This window comes from Leptodactylus fuscus, chromosome 7, assembly GCF_031893055.1.
Source record: "Leptodactylus fuscus isolate aLepFus1 chromosome 7, aLepFus1.hap2, whole genome shotgun sequence".
NCBI lineage: Eukaryota > Metazoa > Chordata > Amphibia > Anura > Leptodactylidae > Leptodactylus > Leptodactylus fuscus.
This window is the reverse complement of record NC_134271.1, coordinates 65,346,319-65,367,682: the sequence shown is the minus strand read 5'-3', so window position 1 is coordinate 65,367,682 and position 21,364 is coordinate 65,346,319. Positions and strand designations below refer to the sequence as shown.

The 21,364-nt window shown below is 41.4% G+C and overlaps 1 protein-coding gene across 1 annotated transcript in view; it reads right to left on the bottom strand.

The window, feature by feature from the left end:
- PEPD (peptidase D) overlaps window positions 1-21,364 on the bottom strand; it is a 186,286-nt gene that overhangs the window by 64,412 nt on the left and 100,510 nt on the right. Inside the window, exons 10-11 of the mRNA XM_075282039.1 lie at window positions 13,764-13,832; window positions 10,567-10,644 (exon numbers count right to left, since the gene is read on the bottom strand). Of these exons, the coding sequence (XP_075138140.1) occupies window positions 10,567-10,644; window positions 13,764-13,832 (147 nt within the window). The remainder of the gene's footprint in view (window positions 1-10,566; window positions 10,645-13,763; window positions 13,833-21,364) is intronic.

Below are 21,364 nucleotides of genomic sequence, written 5' to 3'. Positions count from 1 at the left end.
GGGCACAGAACGTGAAAACTGCTTCACCGCTTTCTAGCGGTGTATTACACCGCATGTGCCCCAGGAGGTGAAAGGTCCTCTTTAAAGGAGTAGTCAATTCATCAAAACTTTACACCTATCCACAGAATGTTTCAGGATGTGAAAACCCATTTAAGTAGAGTATACATACATAGAGTATATGTACAGCGCCGCAAAATGACAAATACATGGTAAATCATCATTATCTGGGATAAGTAGTAATAGATGTCCACTCAGTGTCTTTCCTGCTTTCACTTTCTTCAATAAGGACCTGTGGTGACATGATCCTCACAGTGTAAGGTATATATAGTATTATGAGCTCTGCGGTGTCTTGCAGATATAGGAAATAGACATGGGTGCAGGTACTAGACATGGACGACAGCATCTGCAATAGCAGATTTTGAATCTACTTCATAACTTCTTGGCATAGCTTAAAAAAATTAAAACAAAAGTTTCGCTTTAAGACAAAGTGACATATATGAAAAGAAAGTAGCCATAAGCTTTTAACATATACCCCTATATTAAAACCTTTTCAATTTAGACTGTTTTTTTCCCTCTAAATATATATTTCAAAATTACACTTCAAAATGGCCATTTAGTATGGAAGCCCCAATACTTTAGCTTATTACATCTAGAAGTATCTGCAATTGTTGGCAAACCTCTGACATAGATTTTCATTAAACGCAGGTGGCAAAAAGAAGAATAAACAAATGCAAAGTCTAACACGAACAAGGATAAAAACGCCTCGGTCCGGGAAACCGCCGCGCACATTCCGATGCTCACATTTAAATACAACTCTTAAATAATCTCATTAGAAGCTGCGGCTGCACTCCCTGCCAAAAATAGCTTGGCAGCCGAGGAACCGGAGCCTTTTCCAGGCACATTTGTCAAAAGCAATAAAAAGTCTCTGACCCAGCGCTACAAACGCACGGGAGAAGGCAGCGGCAGAAAATAAAATCAGCTCACTCCAAGCCTGTTTAGCTACGGTTACATTGTCATAACTGGTGTTTACATTAAAATCTCATGGCGAAAGAGTGTGTGTGTGTGGGGAGGGGGAGTTTGTGCTAGAAAGATCCTTTTTTGCCTAGAGAATCCTGGATGTGGCTTACAGCAAACAGTAGATTTATTCGCCGCTAGAAGCAATGTTTCATTATCCATAAAATAAGATTTTTATTTTGCACTGCAGATAACCGACAAAGGGGAAAGGATAATATTCTACCTGAATAATGTAAACTGTAATAAGAAATCACAGCTGATCAGCAGAAGGTTTCACTGCCACTGGCAAAGAGTTATTAGAGAGCAGTTACACTATGAAGTTAATTATGATACAGTGTAATAAGAGGATGAAAAGATGACAATGGTTCATTAGTGTGGCCCCTAAAGTAGAGTTAGTATGGTATATATGAGACAGAAGTAGAGATAGTAACTTTCCGAACCAAACTGCAATCGTGATCTCTATAGAGGAAATTATTTGATGGGGGAGAAAAAAAAAATGCACCCAATAACATCTTTTCTCATTGCTGACATCTGCGAATATTGTTCATGAGCTGCCATGAAAACTAAGTTAAACTGGGTGAAAACTACAATGAACACAGTATCTTTGCTATGCAAACTTCTAATACTATAATACTTCCCTTATTGGAAAGAATAGAACTATTAAATAAAACAATATAGTTACCAGAACAATGCCTCCTATAGAAAAGAATATACTGTAACTACTATAAACCTGCCTCCTATGGACAAAGATGTAGCTAGTATAATACTGCCTCTATGTACAAAATTATAACTACTATAATACTGCTCCATGTGACAAAGAATATAACTACTGCTCAATACTGCAAGTGCAGGAATAAACCCAACAATAACATTGCACTCTAAAACTGAACTACTATAATGCTGCCCCATAGGGTAAAACATCACTACTATAATACCTTTCCCCTGTATAAATGAATGCAACTGGTATAATACTGTCTATATGCACATGACAGTACTATTATAATACTGCTCTTTATTAAAGATGGGCGAGCTGATTTGACACAAGAGTTTGATCTTTAACAAAACCAAACTATTGGGGGTTAGTCTCGGACGAACTAAAATGGCCACGGTGACATGCACTGCGGTAAACTAAAAAATAAACAAAAGCACAACCACAACAACATTTCTACTTACCTTCCCTCACCTCTTTTGGGTCTCCTTGCAGTGTTTAGCACTCTCCTGGTGATATCAGGCACCCTGTGATTAGGCCACAACGATCACATGGGCATGTGGCTGCCCGAGGAGACCAAGAGAGAGTGCTAAATGGTACAAGGAGCACCAGCTTGTTCAACTTGAAATGAAACATATCTTGTGAGGTTCACCCATCTCTACTCTTTATGTACAAGAATACATCTACTATAATACTACCCTAATTATATGATCTGAACAGGTAGGAGGATGTTCATACTGACAACTGATCCCAGACATGTCTTTCTCGTGGTTGGATAGTCAGTGGTATTTCCAGTCACTTTCTACCTTTTTTTCAGCTCCAGTCACTATTCTATAGGGAATTAGACAAATAAGAAATATTACATTTCCTCATCATCGCTCTCTGATGGACATCGCAGGGACATGAAGACAGACTATAAGAAGAGATCCATCAGGGGGATAAGGAGCTGGAGATCTGAAAATCCTGAAATCATCCAGCAAAAAGAAAGAAGAAGAGGGAATAAATAAAGCAATGAAACATATCTAAATTAATACAGCCACCCCCTGGGGTTTTCAGCTTCACAGACATGTTCTCTCCAGGGACGACAGCACCACAGGTAGAATTTAATCTGCAGTAGAATGAGAGACTCCTGGTTTTTACATCCACGTATCTATCTATATACACACGGTAGAAGGACAAAAGTATTGGGGGCACCTACAGATGCTTTTATGACATCCCATTCCAAACCCATATGCATTAATATGGAGTTGACTCCACTTTGCAGATAAAACAGTTTACACTTTTCTAAAAAATGACCCATTGGCAGACTGAAATAAGAAGCCCACATGTAACACTGCCTTGTGGTGCAGCTTTGCTAGCGGTATGCGAGTGCTCTTCATTATGAATTGTAATTGCTACTTTTTTATAAGACCAGGGGATATTTATTTTGTCTGACTATAGGAGGAGGGTCCCCTGTATTTCATGGTGAGCTCCAGTTTTCGGTGGTTTTAGCTGATTTATGCCTCTATGTGAAGTGTATGTGCACAGTTTTCTGTTGTTGTGCATTTGTGCTGAATATTATTTGTAATAATAATAATAATAATAATAATAATAATAATATATATATATATATATATATATATATATATATATATATATATATATATATAGTGTGAGGGTGTGAACCTAGAGGGCACTATAGAGCGACCCAAAATAGGGTTAAATAGGACTCAGACCACACCCATACCTAAGAAAGGGGCTCAACTCCAGAGAGAGCGCCCACAGCATGAGAGTGCTGCTTGTGACCTGCAGGAGCAGGTGGTTCTTGGACCAGTTAGAGACAGACAGGAGGTCTGTCCCAAGAGGACTAGATTCCATAAAGGACTTGGTTAAGCCCAGTGTGAGCCGGACTGGTGAGCTGAAACCTCAGAAAAGTATCTTGAGCTCAGTAGCTTAGGGAATATAAAAAAAAAAAAAAAAACCTTGATAGTCTTCAGTAGTTGATACCTTTTTAATGGCTAACTAATAATGATGACAGGTAACAACGTTTCGGAACTCTCGGCTCCTTTCTCAAGTAAATTTAAAAACCATTTCTGAAGGATGCATATTTATGTACAAAAGGACACATAGGGATAGAATTCTAGGAGAAAGGAGGGGTAGAGGGTTATTTGTTTTTGGTAGAAACAATGTAAACAATTCCAGGTTCTTATTAGTTCTCAGGGTCTCAGGTCAGTGATTTCTGTAAAATGCCATAAACCCATGTGACCGATTTAATCCCTTCTCCAGTGTTTGAAGCAGGGTCATAAGTTTATACTCATAAATCCGTCGCTCTTTCCTTGATTTAAAATTCCCTCTTAAAACCAAAATAGTAAGGGTTCAAGGAGTGAGGTATTGCCCTGTGTGTGGGATAGGCTGTCTGTTGTTTTTGTTCCTGTTTAAAGCTGAATAAAGTCACTTATTTTGGATTGTACCACCTGATCTGCTGTTTATTTGGCACCCAGCGCCACCAAAACCTCTGTAAATCCAGGAACACCGCTTACCTTTGATGCTAAATTACCTCCAATTGTCACAATATATATATATATATATATATATGCAATGTTCTGGCATATAGGCAACCTAAACTCATCCATCAGCATTATTCTTCAATCCACAGAACATATTTCCACTGCTCCAGGGTCCAGTGCAATTCCAATGCTTAACACCACTCCATCCAACACCTGGCATTGTGCTTGGTAAGGCTTGAATGCAGCTACTCAGCAATGGCAAATCCATGCTATGAAGCTCTTGGGGTACAATTTTTGTTAATGCCATAGGGGATTTCAAACCCTGCAGTTGCACAGCATTAGCAACTTTTATCTACTATGTCCCTTAGCACTCTGTGACCCCATTCTGTACCATTATGTGATGTGCCACTTCATGGTTGAGTTGCTGTGGTTCCTTAATATTTCCACTCTTCAATAATACCACTATATACACCAATACCAATAATAGAAATTTCTTGAACTGACTTGTTACAATGTTGACATCCTGTTACAATACCATGGTGGAATTCAACGAGCTCCTTAGAATGAGCCATTGTTTCACTAATATTTGTAAAGGCGACTACATGGCTAGGTGCTGGATTTTATACACGTGTGGCCATAGGACTTAATGAAACATTCAAATTCAATATAGGTAGAAAGAAAAACGTTGATTGGACAGCAGCCGGTTCTTTGGCAGTGGCGTGGTGAGGTGCCGCTCTGGTCCTTGTACAGTGCCTTGCGAAAGTATTCGGCCCCCTTGAACTTTATAACCTTTTGCCACATTTCAGGCTTCAAACATAAAGGTATAACATTTAAATTTTTCTGGGGAAGAATCAACAACAAGTGGGACACAATTGTGAAGTGGAACAAAATTTATTGGATATTTTAAACTTTTTTAACAAAGAAAAAACTGACAAATTGAGCGTGCAAAATTATTCGGCCCCCTTGTGCTAATACTTTGTAGCGTCACCTTTTGTTACGATTACAACTGCGAGTCCCTTGGGGTATGTCTCTATCAGTTTTACACATCGTGAGACTGAAATTCTTGCCCATTCTTCCTTGCAGAACAGCTGGAGCTCAGTGAGATTGGATGGAGAGCATTTGTGAACAGCAGTTTTCAGCTCTTTCCACAGATTCTCGATTGGATTCAGGTCTGGACTTTGACTTGGCCATTCTAACACCTGGATATGTTTATTTGTGAACCATTCCATTGTAGATTTTGTTATGTCAGTCCAGGTAGCTGCAACGGGGCTAAGGAATAGCAGTAGGGAATCTCGCCCTGCACTACTCCCACTAGCTATCCCGGTCCCTGCCTCACGGGTGTGGGTCGGCTGTACTCAGGCTAAGCCTGACCCTGACGGCTCCTCTCTCACTGATACCGTAGGCCTAGAGGGAAGTGGGAGAAGGAATGCCCTATAAGATCTCTAGGGACTGGAGACTAAAGGGGGTCACCCCTAACGAACAAGTGAAGCTGCTACTGACAGGGACTGACAAGGGTGTGCACTGACTAACAACACAAGCAGCACACAGGAAAAATGTGGGAAAGGATTCCCCCAAACCAATATGGGAAGGAACCTTACACTAGGAAACAAACACAGGGAAACTGAGTAGAAATCAAAGGATAAGGCAATTCACTCACACAGTCAATTATACACAGAGGGAGGATTGGTGAACACAGAAGGGAAAAACACACAAACCAACTCGTTCACCCAAACCTCCCAAAAACCAACCACGGAACTTCCTCTATCCAAGATAACCACCTACTCCTCCTGCTAAGGCCTAGCTCTGTAAAAGCGACACTCAGCACAGAACCATGGGAGGCATGGGTTTAAATACAGAGTAGAGACCACTCCTCCCAGGTGCAAATGGGAGGACAGACTAATCAACCAGGAAATAAAGCTGCCTACCAGCAGTGCGCGCGTGCAAGTCAGAAGGTGTGCACCAATACCCACGACAGGACAACCCCGCAGCGCCAGGATGCCACCCCAGACACTGCGCAGCCAAAAACTCCCCAGGTAAGAAAAATAGAAAGCAATGAACCTAAATACTCCTAACAGATTTTGCTTTATGTTTTAGATCATTATCTTGTTGGAAGGTAAATCTCCGTCCCAGTCTCCGTTGTTTTTCAGACTCCAACAGGTCTTCTTCAGGAATGGTCCTGTATTTAGCTCCATCCATCTTCTCATCAATTTTAACCATCTTCCCTGTCCCTGCTGAAGAAAAGCAGGCCTAAACCATGATGCTGCCACCAACGTGTTTGACAGTGGGGATGGTGTCTTCAGGGTCATGAGCTGTGTTGCTTTTACGCCAAACATATAGTTTTGCATTGTGGCCAAAAAGTTTGATTTTGGTTTCATCTGACCAGAGCACCTTCTTCCACATGTTTGGTGTCTCCCAGGTGGCTTGTAGCAAACTTTAAGCAAGACTTTTTATGGATATCTTTGAGAAATAGCTTTCTTCTTGCCACTCTTCCATAAGGGCAGATTTGTGCAGTGTACGTCTGATTGTTGTCCTATGGACAGACTCCCTCACCTCACCTGTAGATCTCTGCAGTTCATCCAGAGTGATCATGGGCCCCTTGGCTGCATCTCTGATCAGTCTTCTCCTTGTTTGAGATGAAAGTTTAGAGAGACGGCTGGGTCTTGGTAGATTAGCAGTGGTCTGATACTCCTTCCATTTCAATATGATTGCTTGCACAGTGCTCCTTGGTATGTTTAAAGCTTGGGAAATCTTTTTGTATCCAAATCCGGCTTTAAACTTCTCCACAACAGTATCTGGTGTGTTCCTTGGTCTTTATGATGCTCTCTGCGCTTTAAACAGAACCCTGAGACTATCATAGAGCAGGTGCATTTATACGGAGACTGGATTACACACAGGTGGATTCTATTTATCATCAGTCATTTAGGACAACATTGGATCATTCAGAGATCCTCACTGAACTGAACGGAGTGAGTTTGCTGCACTGAAAGTAAAGGGGCTGAATAATATTGCACGCCCCACTTTTCAGTTTTTTATTTGTTAAAAAAGTTTAAAATATCCAATACATTTCGTTCCACTTCACAATTGTGTCCCACTTGTTGATTCTTCCCTCAACATTTTTTAATTTTATATCTTTATGTTTGAAGCCTGAAATGTGGAAGAAGGTTGAAAAGTTCAAGGGGGCCCAACGCTTTCGCAAGGCACTGTATGTACCAGCACTGTACCCTGGTCCTCTGGGGGTTAACTCTCCTTCACTTTCTAGTATATATCTGGGTGTGTCCAGCTCTCCTGCCATGCTGGCTATTCAGATCTTCTGAGTGTTAACTCTTCTCCTCGTCCCTGGTGTTTTTGCTGTATAACTCTCTGCTTCTGACTTCCTGACTTCGATTCCTGACTGCCGATTCTGTACTTCCACCTGCCTTCTGTTGTGACCTCCACTTGCCTCCTAGACCACTTCTGCTTGATCAACGATTCTGTGCTGTGTGACCTCCTAATACTGACCCAGCTTGTTTTGACTTCACTAATGCCTCATATTTTGGTGACTGTGTTAACTTTTCTTTGGCACTGGTTAACATGTGCACTTAGAACCTTTGGGCTGGGGCCCCATATTTTAGAATACCGTATTTTCCGGACTATAAGGCGCACATAAAAACCTACGATTTCCTCAGAAATCGTAAGTGCGCCTTATAGTCCGGTGCGCCTTATATATGGATGGAAGCGGCGGCAAAGTCTGCGTGCCGCTTCCATACATACATAAAAGGCACCGTAAGGGTGCATTCACACTACGGAACGCCAGCGTGTATCACAGCCGTACACGCCGGCGTTACAGCAGGGCTGCCGGACACTTCCCATTCATTTCTATGGGAGCCGGCATGCGAGCGCTCCCCATAGAAATGAATGGAAAAAAGCAGTCCATTCATTTCTATGGGGAGCGCTCGCATGCCGGCTCCCATAGAAATGAATGGGAAGTGTCCGGCAGCCCTGCTGTAACGCTGGCGTGTACGGCTGTGATACACGCTGGCGTTCCGTAGTGTGAATGCACCCTTAAAAGTTATATTAAACTACCCCCCCGTTTTAAAATAAAACCCTGAAACAGAATGTGAAACTTACCGAACGGTGCAGGGTGGGCGGGCATTCAGGCCTCCTCTTCCTCCGATGTCCTGACCACTTCCTCCGGCACTCGCGAACTGATAATGGCCTGGGCGCATGGGCAATATCATAATGCTTCTACTACGGCTACTGCGCATGCGCCCAGGCCATTATCAGTTCGCGAGCGCCGGAGGAGGAGGACGGAACATCGGAGGAAGAGGAGGCCTGAATGCCCGCCCACCCTGCACCGTTCGGTAAGTTTCACATTCTGTTTCAGGTTTTTAAAATGGGGGGGGGGGGGGGTAGTTTAATATAACTTTTACGGTTGGGCTCTATCAGCATGATTTTGCTGATAGAGCCCCTTTAACTCCTCGCCTGCCGAGCGCTTCCAATAGAAGCGGCTGGCACGCGGGGAGTTAAGCGGACGCTGGCAAAGTCTGCGTGCCGTCGCTTTCAATAACATATAATGCGCACCGGACTGCGCCTTATAGTCCGGTGCGCCTTATATATGAACCGAGACGGACTATAAGGCGCTCATGGGCAATGCGCCTTATAGTCCAGTGCGCCTTATAGTCCGTAAAATACGGTACCTTCAGAGTGGATGGGATTCTAGCTAATTCCATCCACATATTGCAAAAAAAAAAAAAAAAAACATAGCAGAAATGCTGCGATTCCTAAAACGCACAGCATGAAAATTATACCTAAGGACATGCTGGCATTTTTGGATGTAGCTCACTACATGAAGTCTTATTGAGGTTCTGTGACTTTTGACAGCAAGAACATCGCAGCATGAAGAGGTTAATCCTTCTATCTAAGTCACAGAACCCCAACAAACCCCATTATAAGTCAGTTGGGATAACTTAAATACAACACAGTGCCACAGTTTGTGTCATAAGTGAAAGCCATAATGTGAGTGTGAAATAACCTTCGCTTTTGTACAACCAAAGATTCTGCAACTTTCTAATACAATTTGGTGTACATTTTGAGACCAGTTTCTGATATCACTTTAGACCAGCCTGGTGAGTTCCTACCTATGGACCAAAACAATTCTAAAAATGGTCTATGTTCTCAGTGGAGACACGACAAGGCATAAGACAATGATAAACACAGGCAAATGCAATGTCGTAGAAGAGATTTAAAAGAAAAGCCCTTTAATGTTTCTAAAATAAAACTAAATACAAAAAGATTATTAATGTCTGAACACAGGGATTACAGTCATTCTGTTGGTTGTAAGATTGTATGTGCCAGTCTTGCCATTCATTATGACGGGGCACAACATGAAGACAAGGAATCATCTCAGGGTGGAGGACACTTGCCGAGATCTTGCAGTAGAGGGCTCTCAATTACTGTGGAAAATGACTAAGTACTGCAAACAAGACAGTTTAATACGGCAGCACAAAGGAGCGTGCTGAAACTTGAGCGTAATAAGGCTGCCCTATAATTAGACAAGTACTGACAACTTCCTATAGACAGGAAACATTAAGGATCAATTGTGGGGAAGGGAATCACAGTCAGACACCTCACTAATCGCTGATCTGCATCTTACAGACACCTGTAAAGATATCCACTTACTGACCAGCCAGACAGAGAAAGAAACAAAACTTACAGTAACTTCATGCTTTACAGAATGGAATTACTGCAGATTTTACATCATGTTACAATTACATTAAGAACAACCGTAACATATAAGGAAATATAAGATCTTTAATCATCTCAAATCTTTCAAAGTTCTAATTAGTGGATTCTAAGCTTCATCTGTTTCTGGGAAAGCTGGGCTAGAATTAACATTGGTGCCTTTATAGCTCCCAAGTGAGTCACCAATAACCTTACTAAATAGCAAATCTATCCTTGATCCTGCAGTAATATCAAGAAGGGATGTAGATTTCTCATTTAGGAACCTTAGAAAGCTGGGTGACAATGCTTGTATGAGCAGCAATAGAAATTGTATTGCTTTTCATTCAACTATCCTAGAAAAACTCAGCAACTCCAGTACTACTGTAGACATTTATACATATACATATATGAATGTGTAATAGATCTGTTTCCCCGTCTGGGTCCAGATCATTTTTATACTCCCCAGTTGATCCAAAGTTAACATTGTAGTTAGTCACCAGCCTGTGTGCTTATGATTTAGTCCCTTATATTGAATACAGAATAATAGACAAGACTAATATTCCGACGGCCTTGGAGACCATAGGTTGTCCCAAGTTTGCCTCATATTCCTCCAGCTTTAATCCATGCTCTAAAAAGTTACATAATATCACAACTCACCACATGTCGCCATCCTCAAGGGTCTTGTCATTGGGGGCTCCCGCATGTCCATAATGAAGAACAGAGGAGTTATCACCACTATAGGAAGGAAACACAAGAAGAGATGAAAGCAAGACCTACAAGAATCAGTAAGTACAACTACAAGCATGTTCTTGTATCACTGAGCACTAGGGGCACTGTTACACTAAAATCTAAGAGAAGATCAGCTAAAGACAAGTCCATGCAATAATATTAATGCATATAATAAAAATAGATACACAAAGTGTTAATGAAATCCATAGAAAGACTTGCAAACAAGGACAGGGACTAACAATTACAATATGAATGGTTTACTGTACAGTACTAACCATTGAGTGATAGGAAGCAATGGATGACGAGTACTAGATATTAAAAGTATGCTCCCTATTGGCTTAGACTTGATGAAGATGTCAGCAGTGACTGGTAAGCCATGAGGAGAGATGTGGCTTCCCACAGGTATAGGGTTATACATTGCACACCAATCCTTTTGGAATTCTCTCTCTGATAAAGGTAGTAAGACAACACAGATTCTGCATTAGGTCATCTTCTATGCCAATGCCCTTCCAGTATGTCTGTACAGGCACAAGCCTCAAGGGATGCCTGACATATGAAAGGGCATCAATGCTCTTGAGGATCGGCCCCTGCATGCTGCATGGCAACATCCCCAGTCCATCAACCTCTAGTTACAAGACAGGTATAAATCTATGGGTTAACTGTTCTCTGCTCTCCCCAGGAATCAATCCCTCCCCCTTTGTTTTTAATCTTCAGCAAGCAAAGAAAAAAAATGAAAAATAGATCGGTCCTGTCACACTGGTTATATGTCCGCGTCTATAACCTTTAAAGAGACAAGATAAAGGAGCCGTCACTGCTTTACAAGAAAGGACTGTGTGTCTCAGTAAGGGCATCACTCCCTATAAAAATTACACCTGTAATTATTGCAGAATATTGCAATGTGTACACACACTACAAAATGGTGCACTGCAGTACAAGAATAAGACATAGCTAAGTGTGTTAGTATGGAAGTATAAAGCAACGCTGAGTTAGTTGCTGGTTCCAGGCCATGGTGATAGCACAAAGTATCATCAGTGCTTTACATAGCACTTACAAATAGTAAACCAATTGTGTTGTCTTGAAAGAAAATTCCAGAATACATCAAATCTCACTTCATGCCAGTGTTGGGGAGAGACAGCCATGTTGCTTCTTCTTCAGTGTTGGGGAGAGACAGCCATGTGGCTTCTTCTCCAGTGCTGGGGAGAGACAGCCATGTTGCTTCTTCTCCAGTGCTGGGGAGAGACAGCCATGTGGCTTCTTCTCCAGTGCTGGGGAGAGATAGCCATGTTGCTTCTTCTCCAGTGCTGAGGAGAGACAGCCATGTTGCTTCTTCTCCAGTGCTGGGGAGAGACAGCCATGTTGCTTCTTCTCCAGTGCTGGGGAGAGATAGCCATGTTGCTTCTTCTCCAGTGCTGAGGAGAGACAGCCATGTTGCTTCTTCTCCAGTGCTGAGGAGAGACAGCCATGTTGCTTCTTCTCCAGGGCTGGAGACAGCCAGCCATGTTGCTTCTTCTCCAGTGCTGGGGAGAGATAGCCATGTTGCTTCTTCTCCAGTGCTGGGGAGAGATAGCCATGTTGCTTCTTCTCCAGTGCTGGGGAGAGATAGCCATGTTGCTTCTTCTCCAGTGCTGGGGAGAGATAGCCATGTTGCTTCTTCTCCAGTGCTGGGGAGAGATAGCCATGTTGCTTCTTCTCCAGTGCTGAGGAGAGACAGCCATGTTGCTTCTTCTCCAGTGCTGGGGAGAGATAGCCATGTTGCTTCTTCTCCAGTGCTGAGGAGAGACAGCCATGTTGCTTCTTCTCTAGCGCTGGGGAGAGACAGCCATGTGGCTTCTTCTCCAGTGCTGAGGAGAGACAGCCATGTTGCTTCTTCTCCAGTGCTGGGCTGGAATTTTCGATGACATAAAAACATGCCACCAACACTTCCAGCCAAGAGGGTTAAGATCTATGTACATCACCCACAGTGAGATATAAAGGTAGTCCGAAATTAGAAGAAAAATAAAATCTATTCCTGGAAAACAGCACCACTGGCGTCAAAATCCACAACGTAAAGAGCCAATACAGAATAGTTGTGGATGCCCCCCAGTTACACTGTATTCAGGCTTGTTCCTAAACTAGGGAAAACCATAAGTAAAAATGACTGATGTCCCCGGTAAATCAAATTGTCTTTGTACTTTAACCTCTTAGAATAAAGTCTAATTTGTTTATCCTCTGGAAATGTCAGCAACGTCAATCTTGCAGTCAATGTACACTGAGCCAGCTACTGCCTGAAGCCATCTGCATATTCATGGTGCGCTCCTGTGGGTGAGGGTCCTACGTGCACTCACAAACGGTTTGCTACACCGCCCTGAGATATACGTTTCACAAATTAAACTGTCCCAAATGAGTATCTGATTTGTGCAGCAGTGATCGGGCATTGCCAGATATTTAACAGACATTACTATCCGCTGTGTTCATATCATGTTTCTTTTATAAACTGCGACAGACAGCATGTGATCTGGATACAACCAAGCAGGAAAGAGCACCTTCTACACATTACAGTATATACTGTATATATCGGGTAGGTTAAGGGTACGTTCACAAAGGACAACTCTGCTGCAGAAATTCTGTCCCAGAAATGTAACAGTGGGTAGGTCTCTTATTTTTCACTATATGAACCTCTGAAATGGGCAGATTTTTTCAGTGCCATTAAACACATAGCATAAATGCTGTTGGATTAAAACCTGTAGTGCAGGTCTGTTTGCACTGTGGGTTTTACATATTGGCATGTGGATAAGAGCTGCTAAAATCTTATCAACCATGCAAGTACTGTACAACACAGCGGATTAGCCACAAGTCACTCCGCTGGTGGCTAATCTATTGTATGTACATCCCATAAGATGACAATTGTGGATGTGGACATAGCCGTTCCCATCTCTGAAAGTAATGGCATATCAGTTGGTGGAGAGAATTCTTGTAAAGGGGCTGCAAAATACCATCCCTATGCTATATGTACAAGGTTTATGTAATTGTGCATAGATGGCGCCATAATATTCATTATATTCTTGCATACAGGGAACAGTATTACAGAATTTACATTGTTTTACATAGGGGCAGTAGTTTTAGTTACATACAGTATCCATACTTACCTGCCACAAATACAAGTGTATGAACTATGTCTCATTCCTCCACGTGCATAGCAATAGTTTAAGAACACACTGCAAAAGAAAAAAAAAATATGAAGAGAGGTATATACATGGATATACAACTAAACAAGCAATATCAAATTTGCCATAGATATGCCGGCACGGGCACAACCCTCTGTATAAATAATCACTGTTGTCTTTATCGCAGCTCATGAGTTCCGAACTTGTGTTTGCCCTTCATGTTGTATTCTAACATTGTTTAGTATTTTGTACATTTTTCACTTGGAGGTATTTTTGCTGTCATATTATATACAGACATTTTTATTTCCCACTATGCATGGTTGGATCTAAATATACCCCTACAGGGTTGTATCAGAGTAGGTCACACCATTATGTATCATCCATAGGAAGGGTAAAGGTTTAATGGTGTTTTTTGTGCATTTTTGTTGTTCCTAGATGTACCAATGAAGACTACAATATCATTCTTTTTTGGGTGTGCACTTTTTCTCTCTATACAAGTGTATACTTGTTTACTGGTACTTGTACGTAGCGCACCACATTATATGGCATTATATGGTACGTGGAGGCTTTGGCTTCTTTAGTCTTTATCACAATTCATGAGAATAAAATATTAAAAGAACAAATCCACTCATTTTACACTGTGTGACAACCGGCCTGTGGGCCATGAGCTGGTAGTCATTCCCTTTCTGAAACATAAGTAAAGGGAATGTCTAGTGTTTTTTTCATTATAAATTGACCCCCCATGATGTGCAAAATGAAGCAAGTAAACAGTGTGGCTACATGAAGCTGCTCCTGCCCACCATGACTACTTAGATCAATAAGAACAATTTAGACAAAAACAAATTGCGAGCTTTCGGAACTGCTATAAGGTTCATCAGGCTGGTATTGTTAGCCATTAAAAAGGTATCAAACTACTGAGGACTCTCAATCTTTACATTACTTAGATCAATGTAAGCTAGGTTCACACTAGCACTGTGCTCTCGCCCGGTGGAGTGAACGACGGATAGCCTGTCCGTTAATACGGTGGTTACCTGCAGACCCCATAGACTTATATGGGGTCCATTGGGTTTCTGCTGTTTTTATACTGAAACTAGCAGATAGAAAAGTCCTCCATACAGGGCTTTTCTCTCTGCCGATTTTTGGCAGATTCTGCGGCAGTCTCCTACACAGATGCCAATGCCTTACTTATGACTTTTTATGCCTTCAGACATTAATAACTACTTTGCTGTATCAGAAAGATTACAGAAGGGGGCAATGGAAAGGGAATTACTTCATCCTGCACATGATGGGGCAAGTTGGAAAAACTTGTGGTAGAAAAACCAGCTGAAATGTTCCCTTCTTTGTCCAAGGGGAGGAAAAGTGCTGCCAGTACAACTGTAGAAGACAATGGGAGAACAAGATATAAGCCATGGATACTGGACTGGAGGACCACAGCCCAGACCCCTGCCTCCTTTCATTGTGACAGTGTCCGGGAGGAACCTTTTTCACACTCAGTAACAGAAAGGGCCGATAATTTTAGGAGACGCGGACAGCACAGAGTAGCTCACACAGTCCACCATTCTACGGAAATGATCAGCAGGCCTTCCTGTACAGCGGTAAGTGAATATTTTCTAGTGAGCCGTATGACCCAGTCTCCTTTTAAGTTTATAGCAGCATAAAATAATAATAATTTATCAAAGGGAAATAAAGCAGCTTTTAGATTCTCCCTGAAGAAGGCGCTATTTAGTCTTCACAGATAACAAAGCTTTACTTAGATCCATTGTGTCAAAAGTTTTCTGTGAGCGATAGTAAATATGCATGGAGTCTTATGAGCGTGAGATTACAGAGCGTTCCGTCAAAGGCGGCTATAAGCTGCGCACATTCATTTTCACTGCTAATTCCGCTAAAATAAAAAGCTGTGCCGGGCCCATGTTTTGGCTGCTAATCAAAGCAGGCCAGATTTCATGGAGGAGATCCCAGAGGAGAAGGTGGTATTGTCTTATCTGTGCACCAACCGCCTGGATTAAAACAGAAAATTTCAGTGTTTGCCGCTCCAAGGAACAGCAGTAACTAAGTGCTGAATGTCTGTTTGGACTCTATTCCACCTATCATTCTGCTATGAACAATGGAAAATTACATTATTAGCAGAAAATGCAGCACTGTAATGCACTGTAGCTGTAGTGGGTGCAGAAATTGTGGAAATGCCGGGGCTATTGTTAACAGATGTATCTGGGTTACATACGAGGAGAGCAGTCCAATAGAGAGTAGTAAATATACATAGTAGTAGTAGAGTAGTAAATATACATGGTTGAAAAAGTTTTTTTTAGACTGTGCCAATATATAAGATCTGACTGACATTCATGGAAATCTGAGCTCAGAATTAAATCATACAGTTCTTTCACCACTAGAGGGAGCTTCATGTATACTATTCATAAACTACACTCAATAATAAAACAGTATGCAGCAAGCTCCCCCTAGCACTTATTGAAGGTAGACACAAATTTTTAATTTAAAGGGGTTGTCATTTTCTGCCCGTCAAAGCAGATTTGAGAATTGGATATTACAGCCCCCTCACCAACAACTCCTTCAATTGTAAAGTGAAAATGTATCTTACTTTTATGCCAGTCATAATCATAGGAGTGCGACAATAAAAAATAAATTTATCAACAGGGTTTTCCAGGTAAAAAAAAAGGATAAGGCAGGCAATGGTTTGAGATATAAGCAGTAGGACTCCCAATGGCTCTTCTAGATCCTATTTCCGATGTTCCAACAATGATGTCAAGGAGAAAACTAATAATAAATCTAATGTCTATGCAGGGAATTCAAGGTCTGTACCATAAAATAACAGCTCTGACTGCTGCTATAAACATATACTAAGAAATCCACCAGCGCATTATTGTGCCCTAAATGACATTGTGTAAAATGCTACTATTCACTGTAAGGAAGAAAACAAGTTACAAAATGATTACATTGTAATGGGAGGAAGAACTGCAAGAGTAGGACAACGGAGACGGTCCGCACCAATGACCTGCACCACGCTGGCACTCAAACAACGACATATCAGGGACACTGGCGATGTCTATGGATTTACAGGACATGATATCATAGACTTCTGTCTCAGCACATTACCAGTAGTCTATAAAACTTTCATTAGGGATGACAGGGACAGTGGCAGGGTGAAATGCTCTATAATGCTCTTATTTTTACAGTTCTGCTTACTTCAACAGTTTGGAAAAATGTCTTGAAATCTGACTTTTTTTTTTTTTTAATAACATGTACTTACAGTACACGAGGACATACACAAAGCATGATGGGTGTTTACTTTGAAGAGCGCTTGTCCCTGTCTATGAGTTACAATTCTCTCATAAAACATCTGAAGGTCAATTATATTCACAGACGTGTTAAATTATTATTATATGCTGTGCCAACACCACAGAACGCAGCGGGAATGATCACATTCACAGCTCGGCATCTGGATCAGCAGAATTTAAGCCGTGGGTAATGTGAGGGAAGATGCAATCTGCTGTGTTTATTAGGTAAGGGGATACCTTGATAGCAGATGAAGGTTACTAATATGCCTTAAATACTGAGAATATTAGGGTGGGTTTACATTCAAGTCTTAAGGTTACAAAGTGGGACTGACTGCTATAGGCCATTGAATTTAAGACAACAGTAGATGCTGAAAGACACAGCAAATATTTCATAGTTTATTTGTTGGCATCAGGGAAGAAGGGATGAAAATCCTAAATGGAAACACTGATGATCATTGGCAAATACATCTGGAATTTTTTTTGAAGACTGGAGAGAATTATACAATTTCTATGGCAAGCATTAACATTAGTTATTTGTGGGGTGGGGTCTCCACAATTTTATGTGCACCACTGCCATCCAGGAATAACGGTGGCTGGGCATACAATCCATTATCTTCATCCTACTGAATTGACATTCAAGCTTGTAAATGGCTTGTATGGCGACCTATGGTTAAGTACTATGTACAGACCCTACATGCATGTGTTACTCAGCTTCATCGAAAGCCTCTACAGTCAACAAAGGGAGCCGTATAAGACAGGACTGAAGAGTCCACACTGAACAGGCTTGTGTGTAGTCTAGAATGATGGAGACATAACCTGTAGACATAAAACTGTAAACCATTTTAGACTTAATGGGGAAACCTGTCTTAGTCACCCATAGAAACCATTCAGTTTTATTTAAAGTAATGGAGTATATTTATTATTTGGCTTACACCAAATCTGGTGCAGAAAACCTCAAACTATTGTTGCAAGTGACTTTTTTGTGCCTCCCACGCTACTTTCATGAAAGTCAAAGTGACGTGGAAGTTGCAGTAGATTTAATATAATTTGTGCAAGTTTACTGGCGCATAAGATCAGGAAAATCTATGTACACAGGCGCATGGCCCGGCAGTGGAGGTACCGAATTTATGAAAAGTCCAGCGCCAGGTCTTCCACTGGTCCTGAGGTTAAGAAGACTGTCGATCAATACGCCAGTCTTTATAAATATGTCCAACTGAATACAAAATGGAACATGCATTGAGATTGGCTGCTATGGGCAACTAAGGAAGCTTTGCTTTTAGACCATTTTTAATAAATCTGCCCCAATGGAATTTTATTGGGAACCTGAATGAATACAGTAGTAACATACATGACATGTCAATTTACATGAAGACAAGCTTTAGCCGTGCAGCTCCCCCGTAGCAAACACAGATTCTTAAAGTGATTACAAGGTGTTAATTGTTCCACAAGATCCACATCTGATTCTATACAAGACATGGGGAAAAGAGAAGCAGACGTGGACGCTAATGAGATTATTGCTTAAGAAAACCCTAAAGTTATAAACCTGTCACCTTGCCTGGATATCAGTTTTATTAAAACCAACGTAATCCTCGCATTAGGCCTCATTAGTACAATCTCTATTCCACGTTGGCGGGTCTCAGACCGATCATCATGTACCTTCAGCAGCACTTGGATGTAAAGAGAGCATCATTAATTTATGGAGGTGATTAAAATCTTGGCACAGCAGAGGCGAGGTATGGGACAAGAGCCTTTGTAGACTATCCCCAATATAAGATCTGACTGACAGCCCTGGAAGGTGAAGGAATCATAAGGAGTCCTTTAGGGAAGCCCGCTCATATCTAGCCCTCAGGTAAAGTAGAGAAGGGCTGTTCAAATCAGAAAGTGCTTAAATAAAATAGACTTAAGGAAGAAAACTGTAAGTTACAATATTATGGGCCCCTGATAGGTGAGAAAACTGCAGAAGCAAGAGGTATGGAGATTATTCACCCCACTGACCTGAAGCATGTTGGCTCTTAGGAGTAGACATATCATGGACCCTATTGACCCTGAAATATTTACAGTAGATTATATCATAGGCTGCTGTCTGAGCTCATTGACACCTGTCCATAAAACCTTCATTAGTGATGACATGCAAAGGGTCAAATCTCTATGATGCTCTCTACACCATTCAGGAGCCTAAAAACTGTGCACTAAAAGAAAGACTGTTCTGCTTCTGTTATTCAAAGAGAAAAATTAGAGCTTCTTAAAGGGCATGTCCATCTGGAAGAACCATTTTTACAGTCCAAACACATAGGATCGGATATACTATGGCTCGTGCCTCCAAAAAATTGGTGAGCAAGTCACAAAAAAAATGTCACATTGTTTGGAACAAAATGTGCAACTTTGTATTCTTTCCTCGCATCTATCACTGTCCTCAAGGGGGGGGGGTATTTGTGGGGGCAATGGCCCCATCACATTTATAATAATCTGTGACAATTTTCTGGTGCAAAAATCTGATGCTAGAAATCTATGCCAGCAAGGAGCCAGTGCACGACCCCCTTGCAAATGTGCCAAATTTCTGACAAGGTCTGTATTTTTTCATAAATTAGCCAAACACTCTGATGGGGTAGCGATTAAGAACAGCATGGAAAACACACTACATTCTAGCTTTTGTCCTGTATTGATCCTGAATTGTACTTCAGAGCTGCACTCACTATACTGTTGGTGTAATCAGTTTACAAAGATTATTAGCTTTGATGGAAGTTTAGAGCTCAGTTCTTTGTGTAGTTGTATAGATCAGTCAGTACCTATTTAGGTCAACGAGGGATAAATGTGTAGAGACCAGACTGGCTTACAGCAGTCCAGATCCTGGGAACAGCTGATCAGCAGAGATCTCAAGAATAGGTCATCAATATTGGATTGGAAAACTACTTTAAGGCTAAGGCCCCACGTTGTGGAAATACAGCTTTTTTTGTTGCAGATTTTGTTGCAGTTTTTTGAGCCAAAGCCAAGAATGGCTAAAAATGGAGTCGGAAATATATAGGAAGCTCTTATACTTCTCCCTTCTTCTCAGTGTAGTCCTGGATTTGGCTCAAAAAAGCGCAACAAAATCTGCAACAAAAAACAGCTGTGTTTCTGCAACGTGGGGTCTTAGCCTCAGGCGAAGGTCACATATTGCGAGAATGCTGCGTTTTGGCTGCAACACAGAAGAAAAACTTTGTTTTTCCAGTGCCACAAAGTGAATCAGGTGTTGTGTAATCTCATCCATACATTGACGGTAAAAACCACTGTAGAATCGATGTGTTCATTTTACTGTGGAAATGCTGCAATCTTCTCATAGACATACATGGGGTGAGGAAGGTAAAAATTCAGTGAAAAAGCAAGCATTTTGCTGTGGTTTTTTTCAATTGCATTCCAGCCACAGCACTTTTTAGCTGCGTTTCCACAACATGTGGGCTTAATGTGATTCTGGGAGCTTCGGCGTCCTCTCAGTCCTAGGGAATAGCTTTTGCAGAGTTTGACTATTCCGAATATCTCAGGTTCTTATTTCCATTACTGTCTCCGTGATATCTCAGAATAATAAGCAATAGGTCTAGATTCCTTTAATGCATAAGTGCAGTGTAAAAGTCAGGGTTAAATCAGGAAATAAAATAGTAATTCATGTAATTTCAGGTACTGGGTGAGGTAAAAATAGAAATCAGACACAACTCAGCTGATATGCTATATACATGTCCATTCATAAGAGTGTGGCCAAGGATTTCCCAGAGAACTAATCCATCTTAAGAAACACTCCCTCAGCTCACATAAATCAGAGCTGCTTTATTGTCGGCTAAGATCTGTGGAGCGATGTTCAGCTTTTACCACATAACTGTATACAAGAAACTAAAGGGGAAGTCCTGACTGCTACAAAGTCACTATCCACATTATATAGGACCTGTCCGCTCTCGACACTCATGTTACATTCTATAATGCATCTTTATATACAATCCTGTGTTATGCCATTCCTCTGTGTTACCAGTTAGGGATTTGTCCCTATACACACTATGCATGCCGTGCGATGAAAGCTGACAATATGAAGGGACAAGACCCTTTGACAAGGGAACCAGTAACACACCAATGTCAATGTATTCATACTTTGCATTTATACATACTTATAAGCAAACAAGCTCTAGAATTATTTCATGGGGAACGCAGGTATTTAGTAACAGACATGTCAGGAATGGCGACTTGGTCCCATGGTCCTCTTTGAAGGGGTTTTCCAGGACTGTTATACTGATGACCTATCCTTACGATTGCCATCAATATCCTGACACC